General features: G+C 39.6%; 1 protein-coding gene across 3 annotated transcripts in view; it reads right to left on the reverse strand.

Annotated features, from left to right (window-relative positions):
- Window positions 1-26,320, reverse strand: part of OSBPL1A (oxysterol binding protein like 1A) — a 76,083-nt gene extending 49,763 nt beyond the window's left edge. The window contains exons 1-16 of one of the 3 annotated variants that reach the window (XM_071737363.1): window positions 26,231-26,320; window positions 25,162-25,256; window positions 21,069-21,191; window positions 16,391-16,476; window positions 14,214-14,288; window positions 13,041-13,152; window positions 11,887-11,972; window positions 9,272-9,416; window positions 8,498-8,565; window positions 8,367-8,411; window positions 7,293-7,366; window positions 7,139-7,202; window positions 5,926-6,027; window positions 4,286-4,411; window positions 3,089-3,170; window positions 257-363 (exon numbers count right to left, since the gene is read on the reverse strand). In XM_071737363.1, coding sequence (XP_071593464.1) covers window positions 257-363; window positions 3,089-3,170; window positions 4,286-4,411; window positions 5,926-6,027; window positions 7,139-7,202; window positions 7,293-7,366; window positions 8,367-8,411; window positions 8,498-8,565; window positions 9,272-9,416; window positions 11,887-11,972; window positions 13,041-13,152; window positions 14,214-14,288; window positions 16,391-16,476; window positions 21,069-21,189 — 1,293 coding nt within the window. In that variant the 5' untranslated portion in view covers window positions 21,190-21,191; window positions 25,162-25,256; window positions 26,231-26,320. Of the gene's footprint in view, window positions 1-256; window positions 364-3,088; window positions 3,171-4,285; window positions 4,412-5,925; window positions 6,028-7,138; window positions 7,203-7,292; window positions 7,367-8,366; window positions 8,412-8,497; window positions 8,566-9,271; window positions 9,417-11,886; window positions 11,973-13,040; window positions 13,153-14,213; window positions 14,289-16,390; window positions 16,477-21,068; window positions 21,192-25,161; window positions 25,275-26,230 lie in introns of those variants that run through there. The other 2 variants (XM_071737362.1, XM_071737361.1) reach the window with 2 other exon arrangements.
- Window positions 26,321-26,362: the final 42 nt, after the last annotated feature.

Consider the following 26,362-nt stretch of genomic DNA (forward strand, 5'->3'; position numbering starts at 1 on the left):
ACTTGAAGCCTTCAGGCAGTAGTTTGTAAGCAAAATTTGGGTCTCTCCTGAAAACCTGAACACTAAGATATGCTTCTAAAGAAAGAGGAGCTAAGTTCCTCTACAAAACGATGAGTTTTCATCAAAATATTCAATATGCAAAAGGGCACCTTACCAACAATATGAAGTTCTGTGGGGTTATTTTTGTAACAGGTGCACAGGGAATTAGCAGAATTAAGTTTAGACCCTTTGTAGACCCACACAGCACAATACATACCCCTTCTTGCTTTGTGAATAGGTTGAGGCAGTCAGCCAGGGCCTCACAGGTTTCCTGGGATACTTCAGAAACCACATCAATTTTTTGCAGGAGGGGAAAAGATATTCCTGGAAGCACAGAAGATTAGTAGTGTTAGGTTAAAACTGTAAACTACAGAATCCTCTATGTAATACAGACATAACATTCATATTCAACAGGAAGGGTGGTGAACTGCAATATCTGTGTGAGGGAAGGGAAATCCAAAGTAGCACTGAGGGATCATAAATTCTTCTGCATCTTTTCCCTAGTACTGGTTTAAGTGGCATATGAACAGATCAGGTTTCTCTTTCAGCATGACTTAGAAAAAAGTAGTCTGCCATGGCAGCAAAACACTGAAAAAGTGACTACCAACAATCTCCTTTAAACCACTTTTTAGATATAAAAGCCTCAGAGTTGCCATGTGGCATTTCAAATACAAAGGATAGTCCACTGGGTTTAATAAAAGCTAAAGTAAGAAAGGTAGCTTTTTTTTTTTTTTTTTGCTTTCTGTTGTGGTATTATATAGAAAAAAAACCAAAACAACACAACAAAAACCTAGCACAGTGCCTATGGAGATTTAGGTTTGAAAAATAGGTGGGATGTAACAAGACAATGACCAATAAGAAGGAAATGAAATCTTATTTTCATGGCCTCATGTTCTGGATAAATAGCACAGCTTGCCACCACACATCCTGACTTCTACAAGCACTTATAGAAGGAGCTACATTTCTAGAGCCAGCAAGAAATAATGATAACCCCCCAGTCAGCTGGTAGAATTTATGTAACATTTACATTCATCTTTGAAGTTTTGTGATGTGCTGCAATTCCTCAGAAGTCAAGCAAGCCATCCTATCAGGCAGCATACTGGTTGCAATTGCTTGTTACAAGTGTTTGTTAAAGAGCCACAGACTCCAGGGTTAATTTGACACCATTCAATAATGCAGATGCCTCAAACTGATGTCATACAATGAAGATTATGAGGTTGAGCAGCAACAGTTCTTGAATGTATTCCGCAATTTATACTGCTTGTGCAGGACAAGGTGTGGTACCTATCCATGCATGAGTTATTGTCCTTGATCACCTCACTGCTGACTGGAATTGGGAGTCTCTACTTACAGCAGCAATCAAGAATCTATAGAAGGAGGGGCAGTCTAGTGGAGGAGCAGGAGATATCTTTATGATAAATAACACCCAGGTATCTCAAAGATACCTGGGGTTAGAATAAAATGTTGAAACAGTTATGGAGGAATTTTTAAATATCAGGCCCCAAGACAGCCATTTTTGTATTACTCAAAACCTCTTATGAGAAGTTCCACATGGAAGGACTTAGAAATTTGCAATCTTCAGTAGCCATAAAGATACCACATCAACCCAGTGTGAGAACTGGGTGAGGTGCAGAAACTCTCTATTAGAGGTGTGACATGAGTCAGGAAACAGCCCACTGACCCATCAAGTTTAACATTCATTGGGAAGAAAATAGGAACTTAGTACTGCTTTTGGCTAAGATCAGCATTTTCTAGGAAAGACTGCTTTGGCTTTGCTATGGATTTTAGTTACTCAAATTGTTGTGGGGTTTTTGTTGTTTTGTTTTTGTTGGGTTTGTTTGTTTTCAAGTTACTGTCCTCACCTACTGGTACTTCAGGTCAGAAATATGGGGAGAAACTGCCCCTATACTTACCAAAGGGAATTTATTCACCTTGGAGTGATTTTCAAAATGTTTTGTGAATAATTCAGTTTTATAGTATTATTAATTACAAAGGCTTCCCAGTAAAACACTCATGTACTATGAAGCCTTACTTTTCTTTAATAAAATTTTTTAATTAAAATTTACTAAGTGCAAGAAAAGTTAACATCACACAGTAATTTACCCTAATAGCATATGGAGAAAAAGCTGTATTTTAGACCCCTTTTGGGAAGCCACAGGGATGGAAAAAAAAAGAACTTTTCCACACAAAACTACTATCTGCTGCAGACTACATATTTGTCCAGATAAACAACTTGTTCTCTATTCTGAGCTTCATAAATTTTAGTAAAAATATGTAAATTGGACTCAGGTTCAAAGAAGCAGCAGTTAAATGTTCTTACAGAACTCCTGTGCATTTAATACAGGAGCAACTTCTGAACAATTTTAAGGCATTAAATGAAACAAGCTCTAATCTCTAACAGCTTGAGATCTGTGACATTTTTTGACAGGCTGCAAAATTCCAGGTGCATGTTATTTTAAGAATTATTATTTAAAATGAAGCCTGAGAAGTTCAAACCTGGCATAAAACTCATGGCAGAGGTCTGGAATATATCCCATCACACCATGTCTCCAGTTCCCTGTATGGTATTTTGATTTAACTTCACATCATGTTTATCATGCCTCAGCTTTCACTACAAGAATTTTCTGAGGGGAAAACTAAATTAAGACAACTAGGTCTTTGAACCTGTCAGGGGTCACTTATGCTCTACAATAAGCTACCAAAATATATGTCTTTTTTTTAAAAAAAAAAAAAAAAAACTTAAAATAAACCCTTGCTTTATAATCCTATGATACTACTCAGTAAGCACTATATCTAAAGGCACTTTCACTGCATTTACAACTACTAATAAAATTTCTCTCAATCAGCATACTTAGTTGTATCTCCAGATCTGAAATCTTAGTTCTTAGCAATATTATGTTACATTATTTGAATCTTTTTAATGAGGAAAACAGTCCTATATTTTCAATGTCCTGAAAATTTAATTTCACTGACATTAAAGCACATGTTGCTTAAAAGAAAAAAAATAGTTGCCTGGTAACAACCTGCATTTTAGAAAAATAAGGTTTACCTTTTGTAGTGTCCAAAGATTTAACCATTGCAAGAAAGTCTGAAATCTCTTTACTGAGTCTTTGTTGGCATGTTTGTGCTTTCTGAAAGACAGGAAGGATTACTAAGTCAGAAGTGCATTATTCTGAAGAAAGTACACATTTATTACCTCAGCTGAATTGAAATTTTTTAAATGTGGAGAGAATTTTAATAAAGATTGCCAGTGGCAGAGTCTGATACGTTAAAATTGAAAGAAATCGAAGTACCTTCAAAGATACATAAACAAATAGATTTATATACATTATATTTGCTTTTGTTTAAATTGGCATAGCAAACCAAACCCTATAAGCTATGTTGTATGTGCCACTTCTGTTTTTCCCCCTCTTTTTTCAATAAAAAAAAGTTTGAAAATACAGAAAGTCCCATTGCTTGTTCTTTGACAGACCTAAGGCCAAAATAAGCAGACACAAAAGTTAACTAATGTATGGCAAGTACAGTGATATGCAGAAACCCACACCAAGATCATATTCCAAGCCTGCATTTAAACGTGGGGTCAGTTATCTGTTAGATATCACCATCTTCCTCTCTCGAGTGCTGGGAACTGTCAGCAGCAGCTACCCTCCTATTTTTGCCCTGCCATGGGATGCTTTGAATTCTTGTACCAAAAGATATGGTACAAGCTACTTGGGAATTCAGTCGTATGTAGATTGTTACACTGCAGTGTCAACTTTCCCTTCAAGTAAAAGGTTTTAGAAGTATATATACAGCAAAAAACAAGAATTACAGAATGCTGAAATTATCCAGGAAGACTGATTTCCAGTGGAGGTCTGAAAAATAACTTCTCTAAGGTGCTTGAGGTACTAAAGAACCATTTATTTCTAGGCCATTTTATTGCCAGTTTTCTGGCAATAAAATCAAAGTTACCCTCCAATCTTGTTGCCACCAAGTACAGTACACAGGGCTCCACCTCCTGGCTGAAAGTCTGAAGCAACTTTCCACTTTGCAGAAGTGCTGGTAAAACCAAAACCCACAACCCTGTAGCTATGACACATCTTCTGTGTACAGTCCAAACAGTAACACATGACAGTAATCAGTGCAATTACAAGCAGCATCTATGCATCCCTGAGATGAAAGAATCATTACTTCTAGACAAAAGTATAGTGAAGTATTTCAACACAACAGCGATTTGCAGCAAGTCAAATAAATACTCAATACATACTTTCAGAGTATCCTGTAGTTCTGTAACAGATACTGTATCATCTTCCTCGTCATCACTACTCAACTGCTCCTGTGTGCAGTAATGAGTGCTATATGCAGAGTGGTCTTCTATTGCTTCCAGCCAACTCTGAACAGAAAAAGACGAAATTAATAATAAATATTTCAAAGGTCATCCCCAGAAGGCAGCAGCATGCATACAGAAGAAAAAAATTAAAATCTTCTATGCACGTGAATAAAATATTCATTAGTGAAACAAGACACCTTAAGAAATAGAAAAGACTGTTAAAAATTGTAATGTATTGAAGATGTGATACTCTGTAGTCAAGAGTGCTAGAGACTTCATTAAAATTTTAAGCACAAACTTTAAGCCCACCTGTCAGTCTATCCAATGTCACAACAACAACAACAAAAAACCCCAACAACAACACAACCTGCATCTATTAAGAAAAGACAGTAGGGAATGTATTTTGCATCTTTGGGTTCCTGTTCTGACAGCAAGACCCCTGCAACAAAGTCTGTCTTTTTACGCATGACAAACTCTGTACAGTTCTTATCCTTAAAGATTCTTTTCCTGGTCATTTAATCACAGAGTGGCTGAGGTTGAAGGGGATGTTTGGAGGTCTTCTGGTCCAACCCCCCCAGCTCAAGCAGAGTTACTTAGAGCTGGTTGGCCAGGACCATGTCCAGGCAGTTCTTGAGCATTTCCAAGGATAGAAAGTCAGTCCTCAGCCCCTCTGGGAAACCTGTGCCAGTGCTCAGTCCCTGTCATTTTTTCTTATGTTCAGGAGGGAACCTCCTGTGTTGCAGTTTGTGCCCTTTGCCTCTGGTCCTGTCACCAGGCACTACTGGTGAAATCTTGGCTCCATCCCTCCCTTGAACTCTCTTTATGCATTTACATGCACAATTCTCTACCTTGATAAGATAACCTTAGGACTTCTCTGCTCCAGGCTGAGCAGTCCCAGCTCTCTGAGTCTTTTCTAGTGTTAGTGAAGGTCTGGTCCCTTTAATAACCTGAGGCCCTTTGTTGGATTCTTCAGTATGTTTGCATTTCTCTTGTACTGGGGAACACAGAACTGGCACAGTACTCCAGTTCCCTCCTCTTGTGCTTCATCTCTAGTTAATACACCTACAGAAGTATGATGGTAACTAGGGCACAAAGATTCCTAAAGAAATAAAAGCTATTCTTGTTTCAGATCAATCCTTAAGAAACTTTAACTCATTAGGTCATCTTGGAGCATGGCTATGAGCAGACTGTACCATTAAGCATGGCTATGAGTAGACTGTACCATTAAACATTCTTTTCTTCAGAATAGTGAACTCTGAAAGAAAGTGCAACAAAGGGAAGTTGCAATAGTAATTGACCACATGGAGAAGTTAAAGAAAAAGGGGAAGTTAGACTACAGGACATAAAACAGGCAGAGATGTAAAACACAGTGGTACTAATTTTTAAGAGAATGACAACCTGATTATTTTTGCTATTTAGTCTGTAGTTATGCTAGAAGATTTAATATATGCACTTACATCACCAACTCTTGATGATCAAGATACTGAACCCACTAGTGATAAATCCATAGCAAGTGAAATGCAAATTATTATAGACATTATTAGATTTTACAGCCTTTTATAAAGCGTCATTATTACCTCTCTAGTTTGAGAAGGATGGCTATTTTTAGGAATCTTGAAACGATGAACAGTGTCATCAAAACATCTAACAGAAAAGAAGCAACTGTCTGTAGATTTTACCTAAAGCAACATGGAGAAAAGAAAAATAGTGTAATTAGTATAATGAACCAGTAAGAGGAGACAAAACTGTTGAGCGATTATCTACCTTTACTCTTAACTCAGAAGTTTTTGACTCAGTTTTGATACAAAACAACTTTAGTTCAAAAAAAGCTTGAACAGTTTTGCAATGTGTGCTGACTAGCACTTTACATCAGGAGTGAGAATACAGAGGTTCTTGACATGAAAAATTTACATTTGCATGAAGTCTAAGCAATGGTGCAAGACCACCAATATTAAGGAATCTGTACATATAAAAAACAAGAGTAACTTTTCATAGAGTACTGTAGTTTAACAGAACTTACAGCTCCAGTCTATATACTAAGGCAGGTTAATCACAGAAGAGAAAGTACTAAAGTGATTCTTAATGCATTCTCCTTAAACACTTAATCTTCCTGTGTATTACAGATCATAGAATCATAGAACTGGCTGGGTTGGAAGGGACTTCAGAGATCATCAAGTCCAACCCTTGATCCACTACCGCTGCAGTTACCAGACCATGGCACTGAGTGCCACATCCAGTCTCTTTTTAAATATCTCCAGGGATGGAGAATCCACTCCTTCCCAGGGCAGCCCATTCCAATGCCTGATTACCCCCTCTCAGTAAAGAAATTCTTTTATCCTTCCAAAAGATGACACCTGGCTTGTCTTTCCTCTGTCCTCTGTTCATCCTTTCCAGTCAAGGAAGTTTTCCTAAAGTCACCTTCAGTATTGAAAAGCGGATCTTAGTTGGAGAACTGATGTCACACAACCAGTCACAAGCAGCCAGTGACAGCTACAGGAGGAACTGGAGCTTTGCTGTATCACATGCTTCAGAGTTGTTTTCCAACACTGAAGAGATGCTTTTCAGAAGCCTTAGTGTTGTGTAAATCTTCCTAACTCTGGAAGGAACTTTATTGCCACTTTACCTGCAAGAATACTTAGCAATAAACACTGTCTCTTTAAGAAATAACACAAGATTTTCCCCTTTTTTACAACAAAGTCATGCTTAGCAACCTAGCTAAAGTTTCTGTTGTCTAGGTATGGAACACCATCACATGAAAAGAACAGTAGTTACAGTTACTTCACTTCCTACCGTGCAGACAGCTTGCGTTAGATGCTTGCATCCCTGACGATGATCATTATTAACTGCATCACCTCTTAAAGAAAAAAAACCCAAAAGATTTAATAAATTGAACAAGATGAAAGTTGTTTAAATCACTTATCAAACATGTAAACACAGAACTTACTGTCTCCGATACCAGGAAAGAACTCCGTGGTCTAGAACTATCCAGTAGAGTTTCCAACCAAAAAATCGTGAGCTCTAAAGGAAAAAAAAAAAAAAAAAAGAAAACCAAAAAGGGCCAAGTAAGGTTAAAAGCTGGAGTTACTATTCCCAGTAAGTTTAATAGGTTGAAGGCTATAACACAAAACTGACAGTCAGTATGAAAACCCTTCAGGTTTTACGTATCTTCACAATCAGTGCAACCTAAGAATATTTTGCAATTATAGTGCAATTACAGTCTTGGTTTTGGAAACACTGAAAGACAAAGGTTTTGTTGAGCCTGCTATTCAGTAAGAAATTAATTAATAAAATGCAGCATTTATTGACATTATAGAGGTTGTTGATCACCACATAATTCTACTGTATAACATCAAAAGAGAAACACAATGAGACATCCAACTACAACTTCTACCTCTCACAAGCTTTAATACATTGTTCTGGTCTAAGAACAGTTCCTTATAATACAATTGTGAGTGGATACATTGGAAAATTTACACTGAAGGAAACTTCAGAGAGTCTTGAAACATTTCATGAAGGCAGATAAAAATTAATCATTCATGTAGAATACTGAGAGAGCTTTTTTTAACAAGGGAAAACCAAGCTTTAAACAAGTATTTAACTGACATTTGGTTTTTTTTTAAAGTTTAGATTTCCAGAAGAAGGTGAACTTGTGATAATATATGATAGATTATTAGAGACTAACACATCTATCCAGGAAAAACAGAACTTTTTGCCCACCACACAGACAAGGCACAAAACCTTACCACAGTGAAGCTTTGCCACAAAAATTATCAAGGAAATGAAAAGAGATTTAAGGGATCATAACCTTATCTGAGGTTAAGATCAGAGTGCCATGAATCTAATAAGTGCTCCACTCAGCCAGGCCATATATAATTTAGCCAATATACAAAATTGAAGTCAAATAATTTTACAAATGTATTATTCAAAAGTTCCCTCATTTGTCTGCTCTCACTTAGGTACAGAAAATTACATACTTGGAGACCTTACAAGCTATTTTAGAACAGGGAATAAGACATACCTTCCATAGGAGACCTTCATATCGTCTCAGGGGTTTGTTGATAACCTGCACAGAAATTAAAGCTTAATAAGAATTGGTTCAAATAGACAGCCTTGGCAAGTGGCATTTTAAATGGGTATAAAAACTCCTACCTTTCCAGTTTTTCCTCCCAGTATCAGTTTCATTTCTGCACCTTGGGCTAGGTCGAGGGGTGTCTGATCTGTTTAGTAATCAAGAGACAAGGCATGAGAATTAGATGCATATAAAGCTAGACATACTCAAAAATAAAGCACCGTGACACTGTGTTTACCCATTAAAGTTTGGCCCCATAAGCATTGAAGTTTACTCGGGGAATATAAGCTCCTCAGAGTCAGAGGACTAACAAGGCTCTCAACCACCTTTGAGCTCTACTGGCCACAGAAGAGGCCTTTGCTCTTACTTCTGTTTGGTTTTGCATTTCAGCTATATATGTAGCAGTTCAGAACCTTCCCAAATACCAAGATAGAGGCATCTTTAATCAGATGACAAATACACGGTCTGTGTAACATCTGCATGAAATTTTTATGGATTTGCTTCCATTAGCAGCTTCCTTCTGAAAAGTCACTTTGTCTGGGCCACACCTTCAGTCTTACCACTTTATTCGTTACCTGTGCTCAGTGTTTAGCATCAAGAAAACAAAAGCCAGGCATAGTTAATGGTTAAGACAGACAGGTGGTAAAGTTACCAGTAATGGGTAAGTTTGGAAAATAAAAGTATGTACAATGAGTATTTTGCTACAGTCCTTAAGTCTTTTGCAGTGTAGTCAGCGTTGGACTTCCTTTATTAGTGATACAAAGAGCTCATAAAGCACTGAGATTCTACCTGAAACAAAACTGTTATATTTATGATTCCTTCTAACACTCCCTGTATTTGCATTTGGTACTCACCATTTTTGTTTCTTATTTTAGGATCTGCTCCATTTTTCAGAAGCTTCAATGCACAGTTCTTATGGGCACGGTATGCTGCACAATGCAATGGTGTGTTCCCCATCTGATCTGTACAATTGATATCAGGTGGTTTGGGCTTGTTCAACTGGAAAACCAAAAAACCATAAAAACCAGCCTTGCTTACTTATCAGTTTTCCTCCCTCTTCATGCCACATACATTCTTTTCAAATTTAGCCATTCCTAATTAGGGTACTTTGGTGGAGATTTAACAAAAAAAAGGCAAGTAGGAAGTGTTATAAGGAGGGCAAGGACTACAATAACCCAGTAAGATACTCAGCTAGAGTAAGGAAGGTCAGTTTTTTGCTTGCTATGCCCTTTCCACCTCTATTGCTACATTTATCCTGCTCAATTACATGGTGCCAGATAGAGTTCTCTGGGGCTGCAGTTCAGTCATTTATATTGCTTGAGCAGCACTGTGTTTCTACAGCCAAAATTCTGCTGTTCTCTGGAGAAGACTCCCTGGCGTAGTCTGAAAGTTGGCACAGGCCAATGCTTAATCCAGAACAAATTTGTGTGGCCACCCTGTTTCAGAGAACAAGAACTTTGTACAGAAGTGTTGCCAAGCTGCCAGCCTCAATGACAGAGCTACCCAAGGCCAGTTAGGAGCTCTGAGATGAGTTGGTTTTGATACATTCTGAAATCTTAACTATTGTGAGAACTGAAGATGAGAGCACCTAGGTAATGGAGGTGGAAAAAAGAAAAAAAGAGCTTTACATGGGCATAACGTAAATGCTTTAAGAAACTGACCTGAAAGAGAGGGATCACTAAACATGATGCTACTATCCATCCTAAAAACTAGTACATTTCTACTTAAATGTGTCTATTGAATGTGTATATGGGAGCTGGACAAGATAATCTTTAAAGGTCCCTTCCAGCCCAAACCAATTTATGCAATATCCACCATTTGTATTAAAGCAGTCCTGTTAGGCTTACCTTAAGATAAGGTAAGTAGTATTAGGAGTCTAGTCACAAGTAGACCACAATGATTTTAGAGAAGCAGAGTTTAAGCCTTTTGCATTAGCCATGTGCTATCTTAATGAAATTAGTCTGTAATAAAGAACTCCCATGATAGTAACTTAAACTGCTGCCAACAGCAGCCACCTTAACTGTGCTTCAGAAATAGCCCTATAAAAGATCAAGTGTTACAGCTGTCAGTTACATTACCATTGAAAAGAGGACACAAGCCAAGAAGAGACAGCTTGGGGAAGTATAACATGGTCAGCACTGAGGTCAAGCACTTGAGTCCCTGAGGATTCCCCAGTTTTAGCTCTTCCAAGCCAGCTATTTTACAATTGCCTTATCTCTGCCTCTCCAAACTTTTTAAGCTACATGCCTGTGCTTTCAGCAGTTTGCACCTTGTTACAAGGCAATATTTTGAAGAAAGTTTCATGCATCAGCTCATTGAGATTAAAAGCTCTCCAGCCATTTCAGTACACGTACAGTATGTTTTCAGAACTCACAGGAAGAACACACTGGTTTTGCATCAGGGAAATTAAAAAGCTTGGGTTAATATTCAGCTAGTGAGAATTTTGACATAAGACCAAAACCCACTGTTTGATTTCAAGAAACTTCAACAGAAGGAATAAAGTTAAAGCATATGCTAAAAAAGAAGAAAAATGGTCTGAAGTCCAATTAGAATATTTAGAGAAACCACACCACTAAATTTTCTGTTCCAGACAACTGTTTTACAATATTCAGTACAGTATATTTTTGATTTTTATATATATATATACATATGTAAGAAAATTAACCACAAGAGGGTATCTTTCAAGTGGTACCCTCTTGCAAAAGCAGGACAATTAGAACAATCATTAGTACTAATCCACTGTTCTTCCATATTTTACAGCTCTGGTTCTCTCTTCTTTTCAAAGGTGATAGTACAAAAAGTTCAAATCATAATTACAAGGATGACCAAAGATTTAAAAGCAGCTTCCATGCTAGGAGTTTGATAGACAAGAGCTCTTTAAACTAGAACAGGTAAACATAGAGGATGGAAATAAATTCTGAATAGGTGTTCACCCCAGCTTCCAGACATAAAGGTCAAATTTCTCAATATACACATCTCACATTTGTGAATTTTCCATTCAGTGGAAGTATTCAGATTGCCTTGATGTCTTAAAAGGTATTACTAAAGGTAGTAACTAGGTAGAAAGTGTTCCATATCACGTCTTATTCCCAAGGAACCTCTCCAGGTCTCTCAAAAGCTTGAGTTCAAGCACTAAGACCCTCCTTCAAAACCCAACTGGCACCCACAAAAAGCCAACCAGCTTATGGTAGTAGAGATAGAACCATTACACTGCTATTTATAACTGACTGCAGAATCTTTAGAAAACTGTAATATGAAAGAAGCTGAAAATCCTTTCACTCTTCACAGCCTCCAAAAAGGAGACTTTAAAACCCTTGAGGGGTTAGCACCTTAACATAACACAGTGCACAGTCTTACTTTCTGAAATCACAGCACTTTGAAATGCAAAGCCTAATGTCACATGTTGCTACAATAGCACTACTGCTTGATCCACTTGGCACAAAATTATTACAGAGACTTGAATTCTTACCAAGGCAGTCAGTTTCCCCGTTTCACCCTCTCTTGCTGCTCCTAAGAGTTCTTCTTCCAGTTTCCTCTCCTGTGTCCTTTCCACTGCTATTTGAAGAAAACTCACATTTAAGGTCAGTCTTGATAAAGCAGCAAGTACATATAAAGTACAGCATTCAAGAAACTATTCCAAACAAGCCTAGAGAAACAAGAGTTGCCAGTATTATATGGGACAGGTAAAAATTGAATATTTGTTAAGAAGATTATAACAGAGCAAAAATATTTTCAAAATTACGTATTTTACAAGACGTGTGGCTGTATATACACATATGCATTTTTTTAAAACCCAATCCTATTCCCTAGTAAAAAAATATATCCCTATCCAATCTTTCCTGTTTCTCTTCTTCTCTTACTGTTATCCTACAGAATTTTTTATTCTAACTTTTATACCCTAACAACACAGATGAGCAGAAGAAAGGACTGTTATCTATGCACCCGCATGTGGAATCATGAGAACCCTTTTCACATATGTAACCTGTGATGCTGGACACAGAGCTTCAGCAGCATTTAGGGGTATCCTATAATAATACCAGGATTCAGTCCTTGAACTCACAAAACCTGTCAGCAGTGAACCTGTGTAAGGATTTGGAAACCATCTCACTCGATTCCAAGACCTATGAGGCAATGGAGGAAATGAGGGGAAAGGTTTTTACTTTTATCCCCTTCATAAACCTCTCAGACAGCAATAGCAAGTCCTAAACTTGATCAAAAAGGGGATCACCTTTACAAACTGTTCAAAATTTTGTTCTTCAGTGATTTTGTTGGCAAAGCCATTTGCTATTCTTGACTTGAGTTTTTCCCTCTTCCAGTGAGCTAAGGCTGTGACTGCCAAACATCATTCAGAGCTTTAGCAAGGATTACTCCAACAGGATTGAAATGTTCTCTTGAATAATGCTATTAGCATTCCTGATAATTAACTCTAGGTCACATGCAGACATATTGTGAAAAAAACCCCAGCTGCTAGCACTGAAGAACCAAAAATTAACCTTTTTAGTGATCAAATTTAAAGAAAAAAATTCAATTGAACTTCTGTAACTTGCAAGAGCAAATCAGCCTTTAGAATGTACAAAAACCCCACAAACAACACAAAAGCAAGCTATGACCTATAAAAGTTACCTTCCAACATATTCCTTATATCCTTATCATGAGTAACTTCTTTTGCAGTTTCTCCACTCCCATTAACAATAGAAGTATCAGCATTATGCTGCAAGAGTAACATCACCAATTCCTGGAAAACAATTTGAAAAATACTTCTCTTATCACAAAGCCACAATCAGGCTTTTCAGCTACTGACATCCTGTAAAATGAGCTGTGCAATGGCTGCTCAGCCCTGATGACATACGAAACCAGGAAGGGATGTTTTATAGAGATTGGAGAGTGGGGCTCAGTTCAAACCTCTCTAGTATCAGTCAAGCTGAAGGAACTAACCCAGGAGCTAAGTTATAGCTCAACAAACCAGCTTTGGTTTAAAAGCTAGTGTCTCTGGTGTGAATGCCAGATTTGACAGATAAAAATAGTTGATGGGCTTTTTTGATAAGAGTCAGTCCTTCAGAAGGGCCAAGATGTTATCCACAGAGGCAGTACTAGTTTGGGAACAATGGTGACACGTGGGAAAGAATCAAACTAGTCTCACATTACAGGCTTATGAAAAGGTCTTAAGTTCGAGTTTTCTATGAAGTAACAGCACTTCCAGATGTCAAATGGACCAGTGTGTCCTATCTTATGGTGTCTGCTCTCCTAAAGCCACTCAGATTAAAACATTATAGTCCCTTTCTATAAAAATACACAGTTAGGAAGAAAAATGCTTACTCTTTTTACTGTGTCAAACAAACCAGGCACAAACACGAATTAATCTGTTGTACTTCATCAGTAGAAGGGATACTTTTACACTGGTTTCCACATGATAATTAGTGCCTGCAGCTAGAGATAGTGCTAGGCTTAAGCGTTTTCTCTGGCACACAGCAGAAGCAGCATCAGTTAGTTACACATGGATGCATAGTGCTGCAATGGATGGCAACTACTATTTGTGTCTGAGGGCTAAATCTTTACCAATGAAAAGCTAAAAATATATGACAAAGTATACTAGGGAAAACCATGGACCGGTCTTCTCCTGTCTTCAAGAAAAGATACTTGCACCATGGTTTTTATTTTGGACAGTTATAGCAGCTAGGCTGTATGCCTAACTCTTTTAAACACCCTGCACCAAGGCATCTTTTTAAAGTGATACTATTGCTAGTATTTCCTTAATAATTCTATGACTGGAGCTTAAAAAAAGTGCACATACTTTACCTTGCGCCCTGTGAAAGCTGCACGATGGAGTGGAGTGTCCCCCATGTCATTCAGCACGTTCACATCTGCACCAGCCTAAACAGCAAGACCAAAAGACATATAAATGCCCTTTCAAGAAGAACTTTATGGCTCTTTCCTTTGACTAAGAGATGCAGGAGAACACTAACATAGGCCTTGTGGCAAATCATATCAGAACTGTAACACTGCCATCCTGGAGGCAAAGATAAAGTACATATGTAAGATTCATAACCAGCATTCTATAAACAGCTTCAAAAATGAAAAGCCTCCTGCATTGTTTTCCCCATCATCTCTCTCACTTTTGAAAAGAAGATATGTATAAAATAAGTTTAACACTGGGGATAGAGGTGGTGTTGTTTGTTAGGGTTTGTTTTGGGGGGTGTTATGAAATACAAAAAGAGAAATAAAATCAAACTTAAAGAACTGTGATGGTACTTGATAACTTGCATACACATATTACAGCCCTATGCACAGTATCATGAACATTCTGGTGCTCCTGATCTAAAAAGTGACATTCTCTCTAGTCTCCTGTTGCTGCTCTTTCACTTGAAGTGAAGACATCCACATCAGCATTAAGATGGTACCCTCTGAAAATTAACATTTCTCCTCCTTGCTTTTCTCTTCTACAGCCTTTGTCTTATATCTCCCTTCCTCTTTCCACAGACTTTCTCTATCCCATACTTTTTTTTGGAAGGAAAGACAGTTTGTTCCAGGATAGCAAGAAATACTAAACTCATATTTAAGCATTTCTTCTATACCACTTTACTTAACCTCTCAAAAAAGAGGGAAGGACATATACAGCTATCAGATATGTTTAGATCACATAATTTAGCCAGAGATCTGCTGCCTTCCCAAAGTAAACTGATGAACTGATTCTAGTTCCAGAGCTGTTTCTGATAATACCTCATTCACTGACTTTTTTGAGCACAAAGACCAGGCACCAGTACAGACACACCTGTATATACCTAGCTTTCAGAGTTATACAGCTTCCTTTTTTTATTCCTCCTATTCTTTAAATAATACCCTTTTAAGAGCCCTGTCAGTAAAGAAGAAAGTACAAAGTTACACATACTCTTCCAACTCTGGAAGTGTTAATAAATGCATGAAGTGACAAAACTTTACCTTTTTATTTATGTAGCTCACTTGGACTGAGAGAAGCATTATCTACAGAGCAGAGGCATAGGTTGGAAAAGAGCTTCTCAAAGAAATCTCAACTTTGTTTACTGCTTTAGTCACAATTATGGCTGATAGCCTTTATTCTGAATGAAATTTGAGTCTAGATTGGCTACTTTTCCATTTGAAGCTGTTTAACAAGTTCCTGCTATGTAGGGTAAAACTTTTCAAACCCTAATAGAGTTAGGATTAACTCATCCCCCAGGACAGCTTCAGTTAAAACAAAACAAAACACACTTGGAAACAACTGCAAATGCAATGCAGATGGGGCTATGAAGATACAAATAGGTGAACTTTGACCACAGAGGTCCATCATTTCAAATCTCATCAACAGTTCATTATTTCAAAGATGTTAGAAAGAAACAATGAGTCGAACTATGTTAGGCTGTGTCTGGAAAGAAACCCATACAAGTTGCTTTGCAAAGAATTCTGAACATATTTTTATGCGCTATAACCAGCTAGATCACAGATTTAGATTTAGTTGGTTGTTGGTTTTTTTTTTTCAGGCCCTTAAAACTTTTGCATTCTTACAGTATCAGATTCTGGCTCACTGTATGAATATGTCCACTGAGCTTGAAAAGGGCTGAAGCTTTCACAAGTGCATACCTATATTCTATATGCCTTTTATTTCTATATTTAGATGGTTATATAAGTACAGATACTTCATAAGAAAGTTAGTTATGTACTGACATCTGTAAAAACTGTGCAAAGAGCTGTACACTATGGTATAAACTTTTAGTACCAATATTTTGAGTCCTTGTAAACTGAGCCAATCTTAACACCACAACAATTTAGTTCCTTAGTTTCAACAATCAGCTTAGTTATCCCCATGTTATATGCAGATAAGCTGTAGGGGTGGCTTCACCTCTCTACAAAGCTGCCTTTCTTCTGTCACACATGCACACACAAAAATTAATAAGTACTAAGTCCTTCCAGCAGAACAAAGAATCTTATGCCTTATACACAGAGGCAAATATGAAATATACCTTCAGCAAATCCTCTACCACAACAGCATGTCCAAAGTAGCATGCGAGGTGAAGAGGTGTCCAACCCATATTAGATTTACTTCTGCCTAAAAGACAAAACAGGAATATAAAGTTTTGCTCGCACAGTACAAGGGAGTTCTTGTCACATTATTGGAAGTCAGTATGGATGATCCTTCATCACAGTAACAGAGGAGCAAGGAGGCTGGAAGCATCAATATTATTAACGTCATCTGAATTACCAAATTAGGATGCAGTCTGAGAACGTCAGTTTCATACCTACAAAATCTGAAAAAAAAACCCCAAAACACCAAACCCTAATTATTTTTATGTAACACATTGTTCTACAACAGTAGAGAGAAACTTCAGTTACTTTCAATCACACAGTAGCACATGCAAATATGTATTTCTCTTGCTTATCAAAAAACAGTTTGGTTTATCTGATTTTACATCCTCCACATGAATGAGAGGTAGAACAACACATCTTTTCAAACAGATAGCTCAAACCAAAACAGGTGGGATGGTCTAATGATAGCATTCTTTTGTTGTCTTGTTGTTATACTCAATTTTAATAAAGATAGCCTTAAGAAATATAATTAATTGAAATCTTTGTGCTACAGCTCAAAGCCTCTGCATGAATGCATAAGTAGAATTCAGGTACAGAAATGCCATGCTCATTTTTGCTTTAAAAAAAACCTTCAAAACACATCCTGGAGAACTGGTTGTATGAATGAAATTCAAGAACTGTCCTACAATCACTTCTTTAAAAACAAAGTATCAAAAGTATTAGAGATTACTAATTAAACAACTCATGCTAGTTTCTAATTGCAACACTCAATTTTACTAAGCAAAGCTGGTTTGTGTTTTGTCTTTACTAAGCAGCAGACTCACAGTATTCCAAGAGTGACTTAAAAGCTATCATTCTTTTATTTGGAAGCAAAATGAAAATGAGGCATTAGAAATGGTTTTGAAGTTACTGCCACCATTAAGTTTTTCCTTTTCACATATCCCCAAGCACAGAAGTCCAGATCATGCATAACAAGTTTGCCCTGAGGGGACAAGGCACTAGAACAAGGAAAAAGAAAACTCCTGGTGTTGTAAATTCATCATTCTTTTTACTCTCATATTACAAGGAAACATTACAATGTGGTTCACAGCTGAAATATTTTCCCATTTCTTACAATTGTTTCCAACTAACATTTCTACTCTTTGCTGGCTATTTCTTGTTATTTGTTCTCTTTCTTCTCAACTCTGCTGTTGTTCCAGCCCCAGGTTTAATGTGTTCCCCTCATCCCTGTCTGGCCTACGAGAGAGCTCCTGTCCTATGTGACTGATAGGCTCAAAGTACCCCAGGAGACAAGTACTGTGTGGATCCCCAATTTTGGGGCTACATACTCTGGATAACATACCAGATGGACATCATTCACCCCTTAGTACAGCAGGGAAGAAGATTCTTTCAAAGAACACAAAAGAGGTCTGAATTACACTGAATTCATACAATTAGCCCAATACAGTCACAAGTTACAGCACTGACAAGACGGGACTACTGCCAGGGAATTCACTCATGAAAAAAAAAAAAAAATCAGGGTCCTGTCCAGGTTTTTAGTTCTTCCTGAATAAAGTGCCAGAGGCCTCTGTTCATCAGCCACTCTAAATGTTTGTATTTCTGATGTTAGCTGACCCATTACTTCTCAAGCTCTTGAGGTGCTTCCACTTCTCTTTAAGTGACACAGATGTCTGCACTTTTAAAATTATTATTCTTTTAAACCAGGACATCATTACACTGGGCAAAATGCAAGGACAGGAAAGTAGAATAAATACAACAAAAAAAACGTTCCCCTACCTCTCCCACACAGTTCTTCACTTTAGACATTTAGTTATAAGTCTTAAGCATTACCATTTGTTTAAAGAATGGAGATAAATTAGGTGGTCACCTCCTGGTTGTGGTCCACACCAGGCTACTACTGTGCAGTCATTCAAATATACATTATTTGAATGTATACATAAAGTCATTCAAATATACATTTTAGTATAACACGCTAATGACCTTTTCCACAGTTTTCTAACTTTGCAAAGTTCCAGATATTCCGTTTGCTTGTACTTAAGGAGAATAAGCCACCACAGCCCTAGAAATCATGATCTTTTTGGAGGAAACCCAAGTTTAGTGCTGTTTTGATGTGGAAACCTTTTGAAACCAGTGAACTGAAAAAACTGGAAATAGAAGTTCAGATCATTTGGCTGGGTACTCAAACAGGTCTTGCTTATCTGCAAGCACTGACTACCTAGAATCCATCCACAACAGAATGAGCAGGAGGAGCCTAGATTTATTTTCCTTCACTTTGTCTGAAATCGGGATCTTTGGAATCACTCATCAGACTTTATGCTTGTAAATCTAGAGCACAGCATCAGATATAAGCTCACCCTTGGAAAGACAGGACAGGTTTTACAAGGTGTTGAAGGTAGATTTTGATACCCTGGCACATTAATGTGTTGGACTTACGTCTCCCAAGGAATGTTCTGGGAGAAGTTTACAGCACCTCCAGCACAGCCTCACACCTGCTCCAGAAGTATTTTATTCCAAGCCAAGTGTCATCACCACGTCAGGTGCAAGTCCTGAAGGAACTGCTGCAGCACTGAAGACATTCCCCATACCCTGCCTTTTGATATCTGATTATCCAGAGGATAATGGCAGAATGACAAGAGGGAAGAGAAGTATGATTGAGGGTTGCAATAAGTCAGTTACAATCTGCAATCAGTGTTTAATTAATCATAATGTGTTTGTGCCATTACTATCTGGTAGTACCTAACAGATCAGGATTTGGTACAAGGCATAGTGGCTTTGGCAGTGAGGAGGCAGAATGGTAGGGGTAGTTATACTGCAGATGCTGACTGGCCTTAATTTGTCTTAGACTGTCTCCAGTGGGGTCCTCTAGAGGTGCAAGTGATTGAAATAGTCTCTGAAGAGTGACTGTGGAAGAACAGAGATTTAACTCTGAAGTTTCACACAACCAGAACAGTTTCCCCTAGAGAACACTTTTGTCTCCTCTGACATTTAGAGGAACCAGAACTTAGAGAACATAGAATTTGCTGTGTTCCATATTCAGAACTATTTTATTCAACCTAAACTATTACCAGTATCTTCCTTCTGGTTTCCTATTTCTAAGAAGCACAAGTAACAGCTAAGCAAAAGCTTTTCATTTATATAGCTGACTGCCTTCTATGTAGCTGCAACCTTTCACAATACTTGACTTGGAGCAGGAATGACAACCAGAGACCAGTTTGCTTGATGTAATACAGGACTGAAGATTAGATACCATTTCATTATACTTTCTTCACTTCAGATAAAGCTTAAGAAAACATCTGAGAAGCTCTGGTAACTCTTCTAAGCACAAGGAGACTTCAGCAGTTTATCTGCAGGAATGTTGCATGAATCTTAAGGTATTTGGATTCCAGATGTTCAGGCATTAGACACAATGTAATGAATATTTGCAAACTACATATTTGTGAGGGTTGAGGACTCAAGCTCAGTCAGGCTCTGTAGTTCCCTTTTAAATTATAAACTAGCTCCGTGAAGATGAAGTCTCAAGGATTTGGGCTTTACAATTTGTTTTTCAGATGTGAACACATTAACTATTGGGAACACACAGACATGGCTACACAGTCAAACAAAAGGATGAGTAAACTGATGACTAAAGAAATAGAATTGGGAGAGGGATAAAGCTTGTTCAGATAACAGGCTTCCCTGCTCTCTAGGGCAAGCCTCTGTCATGGCTCTTCCACGAGCACAGCTGCCCTCTTCTCCTCTCCCTTTGCAGAACTATCTTCTCAGTGCTGCTTGACAGTTGAGAACTGAACAAAAGAAATAATCCATGTAGAAGAAGTAGGATACACATTCACAGTTTTTTTAAGCATTCAGAAACACACTGATGTAAACAAAGAGAAATAAAAAGCTACTAAATAAGAAAATAGGGCAGCCTGTGACTGATAACGAGGTTGCAAATCCAGACCCAGTTTGAAGCTTTAATGCTCAGCAAGTTGCTTAGCTGTAACTATGGTAGCTGTGCATGTGCAAAGCTTTTATGATGGCCAATGGCCCAGCTAGACAACTGGCAGTTTTCTTTTCCCAAGTAACCTAGTGTATTTCTATTAGTTAAAAGCATACATTTCTCCCAGCCATTTCTGCAAGTGGCAAGAGATGCAGCTGCTCCTAATACATGATAATGAAACAGGGGCCTTAAAAAACAAAACAAAGCAAAAAAACCAAAAAACCAATAAACACAAATACCAGCAGCAGACAAACTACTTGATCTTCTCTGCAGCCTTATTGGAGGCTGTTTACCTCACTGAGCCATCCCCTGGTCTGGTTTGCTTAGTAGTACAAAGCTCTGAAGTTGGCATAGACACAGACATGGGCAGAAAGAGGTACAGACTCTCAGTCTTGCTGACATTTCTAGGTTTCATGAATTACTCAGGCTTTCTGTACATTAGTTATCTGTAGTCTGCTTTTTTTATCTCTCCCTTATGCAAGTATGGCCTTAAGGGTCACAAGGTAAAAGCAAAGGTCTAAGTTTTTTTTATTACTCTATTAAGCACATTAGAGAAAGCAAGTCTCTATTATCAGTAACAGTTTCACTACCTGCAGCTTCAGTGAGGTTACAAAAACTTAAGGAAGGCAACTAACCTTTGCAGTTGATGTCAAAGCTTATTTCTCCTTTGTGCATGGTATCCAACAGCTGTTTAACTTCTTCAGCATTTCCATTTCTAGCATCATGGAGAAGCTGCTGTTCTGCTTCAGTACTCATCTCTAATAAAGATATGAAAGGAACAATTTTGCAATCATTTCTGCTGTAAATTATGTAAAAATATAAATATTATGCTATTTTTCTCCCTTATATAATATTAACACCAGTATAAGACAGAAATTTACTTCCTATGTGGAGTACATTTATTATGCAAGCTATTTGCAACTGTCCAGCACCGAGTCATGACACTAAGGCATTAAAATTCCTTATAAAAAGCAATCAAATAACCAAATACTCATGTAACCATGCTTCTCAGTTTTCTAGGTTCTAAGTGTGGGTTGAAACTTGAAACTGTGTGCCACTATTAAGACAAACTTTGCTGCAGTAAGCATTTACCTTTTCCTCCCAAGGTTTTTACATTTACCCCTTAAGGTTTCCAGAGACAATATGAACAAAACAAACAAATTAAGATTTGCCTTCTAGTCTAATTGTTTCTTCACAACTAATCAAGGCTTATTTTGACTGCCAACCCAGGGGAATGGAATCCACCTCCATATGGAGGCCCCAGATACCCATCACTGACTGATATGATCAGCTCTTGAACTCAAGTAATTGATCCCTTCCAACTTTGACTTGAAGGGGAGTCAGATATTCAAACAACTGTGCAGATTTCATGTTATCTTTATGAACAACAGTAAAATATAAAGAAGTTACCATGTGGCAGCAAAACATAACTAGCGTTTCTCATCTTATTATTGCTTTTGAACTAAAAAAAATTGTGCATTTGCATAATTCAAAGAACAGAGAAAATAAAACCTGTTCTGACTGCTATTTTTACAGCTCTCTACTAAGCAGAGAGTCTGAGGCCTTTAGATAAGTGATAATGCTACTTACCAAGTCTCTTAATGAATGCAGTTATATTAAGTAATCTCTTTACCAATCTTTTCACACTGCCAGAATCACAATCTGAAGTTGCTTTGACTTTAAAGAAAAAAATGTTACTACAACAACTAGATCCAAATGCAGCACAGCTTAGCATAGGCAAAACTCAACCTTAATGTTCCATTTAAATATGTTTTAAGGGGTTTCAAAAAAATGGAGAGGCTAAGCAAGCCCCTTCTAACATGTTTCAGAAACGATCGTATCAGTCAAACTCAGTGTACCTCAGACACAGGATTAAAATGCCTTCTCCAGCAGCGGTTAGAAAATACTCTTGTGCTTGTTTTTCTGTCCTACTTGAAAAACAGAAACAAACAAAAAACAACAGTACTGGTCCTTCTAGTAATCCTTCAAGCCCTGAAGCTATCTTCTGCTTTAAACAGGAGTCTACCCACTTGTCTGAGGCAACACAGCACAATGTTACTTGGAAAGGTATAATTTTCTTCAGTGAATCAGTTCTATCAGTGCTTAGAAAGAGATCAAAATCAAATATGTTACTGTAATACTGGAATGCCAAAGTCTCTAATACTTCCTCTGAAGCTGAGTACTACTTACTCAGGGGAACCCAGCATGAGAATCATCTAGAAAAAAGCTCAGGGGTTCATTTTGCTGGACTATCGATCAGGAAGGGGAGGGGGAAAAAATCTTTCATTTTCACCTCCTCTCCCACAGTGTTTCTTTAGTGAACTCTCAGATAAGAGAAACATACTTCTATCATTACCCTGCACTATTTTCCAGCATCCCACATACACAGCAGGTATGACATGCTCAGCTTGTTAAGAACCTGCAGCTTCCATCTGATATTGATGAGAAAGAATAAAAAAAAACTGTTTGGGAAGGGAATCAAGAAGCTGATCCAAATGCACAGCCCTTATATATAGTAAGGCCAGCTATGTACACAAGTAAAATATTAAACAGTTTAAGATACATGGAAAGCTGAATCACTGTGTAAAGTTACTGGCATGATTTTCTTCCTCTGCCCCCAGAATGTCACTAGGTGAAAACCACCAATTTGTTTGCACTCTTAGCAGTAAATACTAGCAGTAGAGTGGCATGCATAGTAACATGGCTAAGAAAGGTCTGCCTGCTTCACTGATTTAGTTCCCAAAGACTTTGCTGTTGAGGCCAAACCTCCAGCTTCAAATACACTCTGTAAGTTTGAAGCATGCAACGATGCAGAAGAACGACTCTCTGACTATTAGTCATAGTTAGAAGAATCACAGGAAAGTGTTCCTGCAGTTGGGGCTAGAAAGTGAATCTGTGTGGAGTTACTCATCAGACAAGGGATACAGAACCTAAACTTTTAGCTAAGAAGCTAAATGAGGTGCCTGAATGAAGCTGGCAGCAAACAGGCTCTTAACAGAATTCAGCATAATGTTGAAAATACTGTTTTAAAGCAATTGGATTTGCTCTATAATGGAGATCAGCAACCACCAGCAGAAGTCTAAGTGCCAAGTCTTGAGAAAGAAATCAGTACATGGGCACTCACATGCTATGCTCCTAAAATTGTACTTTGTACAGCTGCATTCTCCTGCAGATGAGGATTTATGTAGTCTCATGTCTCAGCTCTAAAAGAGCTGAGCAAAACTCCTACCCACCAATTTTGAGGTACCAAGCCAAACCATCAGCACTGAGGGAGAAACTTAACAGTTTAGTTTGGATTTATTAGCCATAAGATACTACTAGTGGGTTAATCTATATGAATTGTCTACATGCTAAGATACCAGCCACTTATGAGAGTGGGCATCTGTTCAGTCAGTAGTGTTGCCATCATTATACTATTCCATTAATCAGTTGAGGTAAGTTAAACAGCTCAGCTTTGTGCCTTGTGCTGTGAAAGTCTTGTATGCTCAGCTCTACAGTCAGTAGTATACCATGAGAAAACAACACCAGAATAACATTTAATGCCTCCTATACAGCCAAGATTTGACTTCAAGGCACTTCCGCTGGACTCACAGGACTACTGAAGCAGTACCTGACTTCTTATTGAATCTTATCCTTTAAGAATGTAAAAAGAATAGCACTGAGATTCCCCACTTTTTTGCCAGAGAACTTTTCATGGTATTACAGCAGCTGTCTTCACACTGAGGTAGTTTCCAATGCAGAGAGCCCAAGTTACCATGTTACCAGCTTAAAGGGAACTTTGGAGAATACTTAACCACAAAAGGCCAACTAAATAACAATATACAAATTACCAACTCTACCCAACCACTAGGAAAGAGTGAAGGGAAAAAAACGTCTGCTTTTCTCAGAAAGCAGCCTACAAAGTCCTGAGGTGACATCTTGCACCACAGGGCAACACTATCGGTAAGACTCACTTTTGCTTGGATTTCTTCTGCTGAGGACTCCAGCCACGCAGAAAGCCCAGAACAGCACCAATACCCACTAACCAGAACATGGCTGTTTTTCAGACTACTACAGCTTGACAAGCAGCAGAAGCAGTACTGGCACTGCCCAGTTTAATGTTAAGGCTCTGAGTCAGTAGTTACTGGTTGCATAGGAAGCTTTCTATTCCTAGCAAATAGTAAATTTGGTAAAAAGCACAGCACTAGATAGGATTTCAAGAGATCTCCCTCTAGCGATGGAAACTAGATTCCTGTAGGAAAACTTGCTCAGGAAGACTTCTTGCATGTCCCAGCACATACACATTATGATGTGATGCTTGTAAAGGAGGAGGACAAAATGTACCAAACCACACAAACTGACAGAACCTGTCTACAAACCCACACAACACACTGCACCGACAGGAGTTGCTCCAAGAAGAAGGAGATGCAGTACTAGAAGCATGAGTGATGTTATCTAAAAGAATTTTAGCTAAAGGGTTGCAGAATTTCGATTTATAGCAAATCGAACGTGCTTCTAGATACAGCCTCATGGCACTTCATGTGATGGGCCCTCTGTCTGAAACAAAGTTACTGTCTGCTCAGTAGCAATTAATACGGATGCAGTAACACAGTATCTGATCAATACCACTGCAAAGGCAAATGTTACTCAAACTAATCCTCCTCTTGAGCATCTCCTGGCTGCTTTCTGCACATAGTTTACTTCTTTTACGTCAAAGTCTTTCAGCCCAGGAGCTCTGAATAAGCTTACCACAGCCAGAGTGAGATCTCGCCGGATCAGCAGGCACGCACAGCTTCAGGCAGGCAAGAAACTTGGGCAGAACCTCTGGAGTTCTCTAGGTGCGCCTGGAACCGAGCAGTCCGTTTCAGTGCCGGCAATTAAACACTTTTTAAAGAGACGGGCTCATGAGCCACAGCAACCACACTTCTCCTTACGGCCAAGGTGCGCTCAGACCCAGGGCGGGGACCCGCACACCTGGAGGCACCAAACACCCGCACCCAGCTCCGCCGGGGCTACGGGGCTGATGCAGGGAGGACGAGGAGGAGTAAGGAGAGGAAGGGCCACCCGCGCACCGCACCGGGCGCTCACACCCCTCTGGAAGGCCAGAACCTCCCGGCTACCAAGGCTTCAGCTCCTCACCCTCCCGCCAGCCTTACTCTGGGCCGGCCCCTGCACGGCGGGCGATTTGCCAGGACGCGTTGCCAGAGGCTCCGGAGGCAGCGGCCCAGGGGGAAGCGGCGATGCCCCCGCTCCACCCCTCTGACACGCTCCCGGCGCCCGCAGAGGAGAGGCGGCACCTGAGACGGGCAACGAGCGGGGATCCTGCGGGGGAACGCACCCCACCTCTAGCATCGCTGGCCGTGCAGGCCTCCCCGGCCCAGCAGTCCTGCCGCACCCCTGGCAGCCGGTTCTGCCTGAACTTGGTTCTCCCTCCCGGCCCACGGCTGGGAGCGGGCAGCACCAGCAGCCCCAGGGAGAAGGGGAAAGCGAGAGGCGGAATAACGGCAGCAACAAAGCAAACGCGGCAGCGGGACGGCACGGCGCGTCTCCCCCCGCTCCCGTGTCCCTCTTCGTCCCTCTGTCCGTCCGTCCCTCCCTCCCCTACGCGCCGCGGAAGACGCCCGGGGCGGGTGGGCTGACCCGCCGCCAGCCTCGCCTCCCGCCGTCCGGCCTCACCGCTCCGCGCAGCTCCTGCTGCCCACCCCACCCCACCCCACCCCACCCCACCCCACCCCGCCCGCCCGCCCGCCCGCCCCCCCGCCCCCCCGTCCCCGTCCCCGTCCCCGTCCCCGTCCCCCTCCTCTTGCGTTATACGCACCGACACCGCGGGCCGCTCCCTCCCGCCCCCGACTCCCGCCGCCTGGCAGCCCGGGCGGTGCCAGCTCCCGGTATGGCAGAGCCCCGCCCCGCTCCTCTCCCCCGTGGCTCCGCCCCCCTCCCCCCGAGCACG

Source organism: Heliangelus exortis, chromosome 2 (genome assembly GCF_036169615.1).
Source record: "Heliangelus exortis chromosome 2, bHelExo1.hap1, whole genome shotgun sequence".
Classification (NCBI taxonomy): Eukaryota; Metazoa; Chordata; class Aves; order Apodiformes; family Trochilidae; genus Heliangelus; species Heliangelus exortis.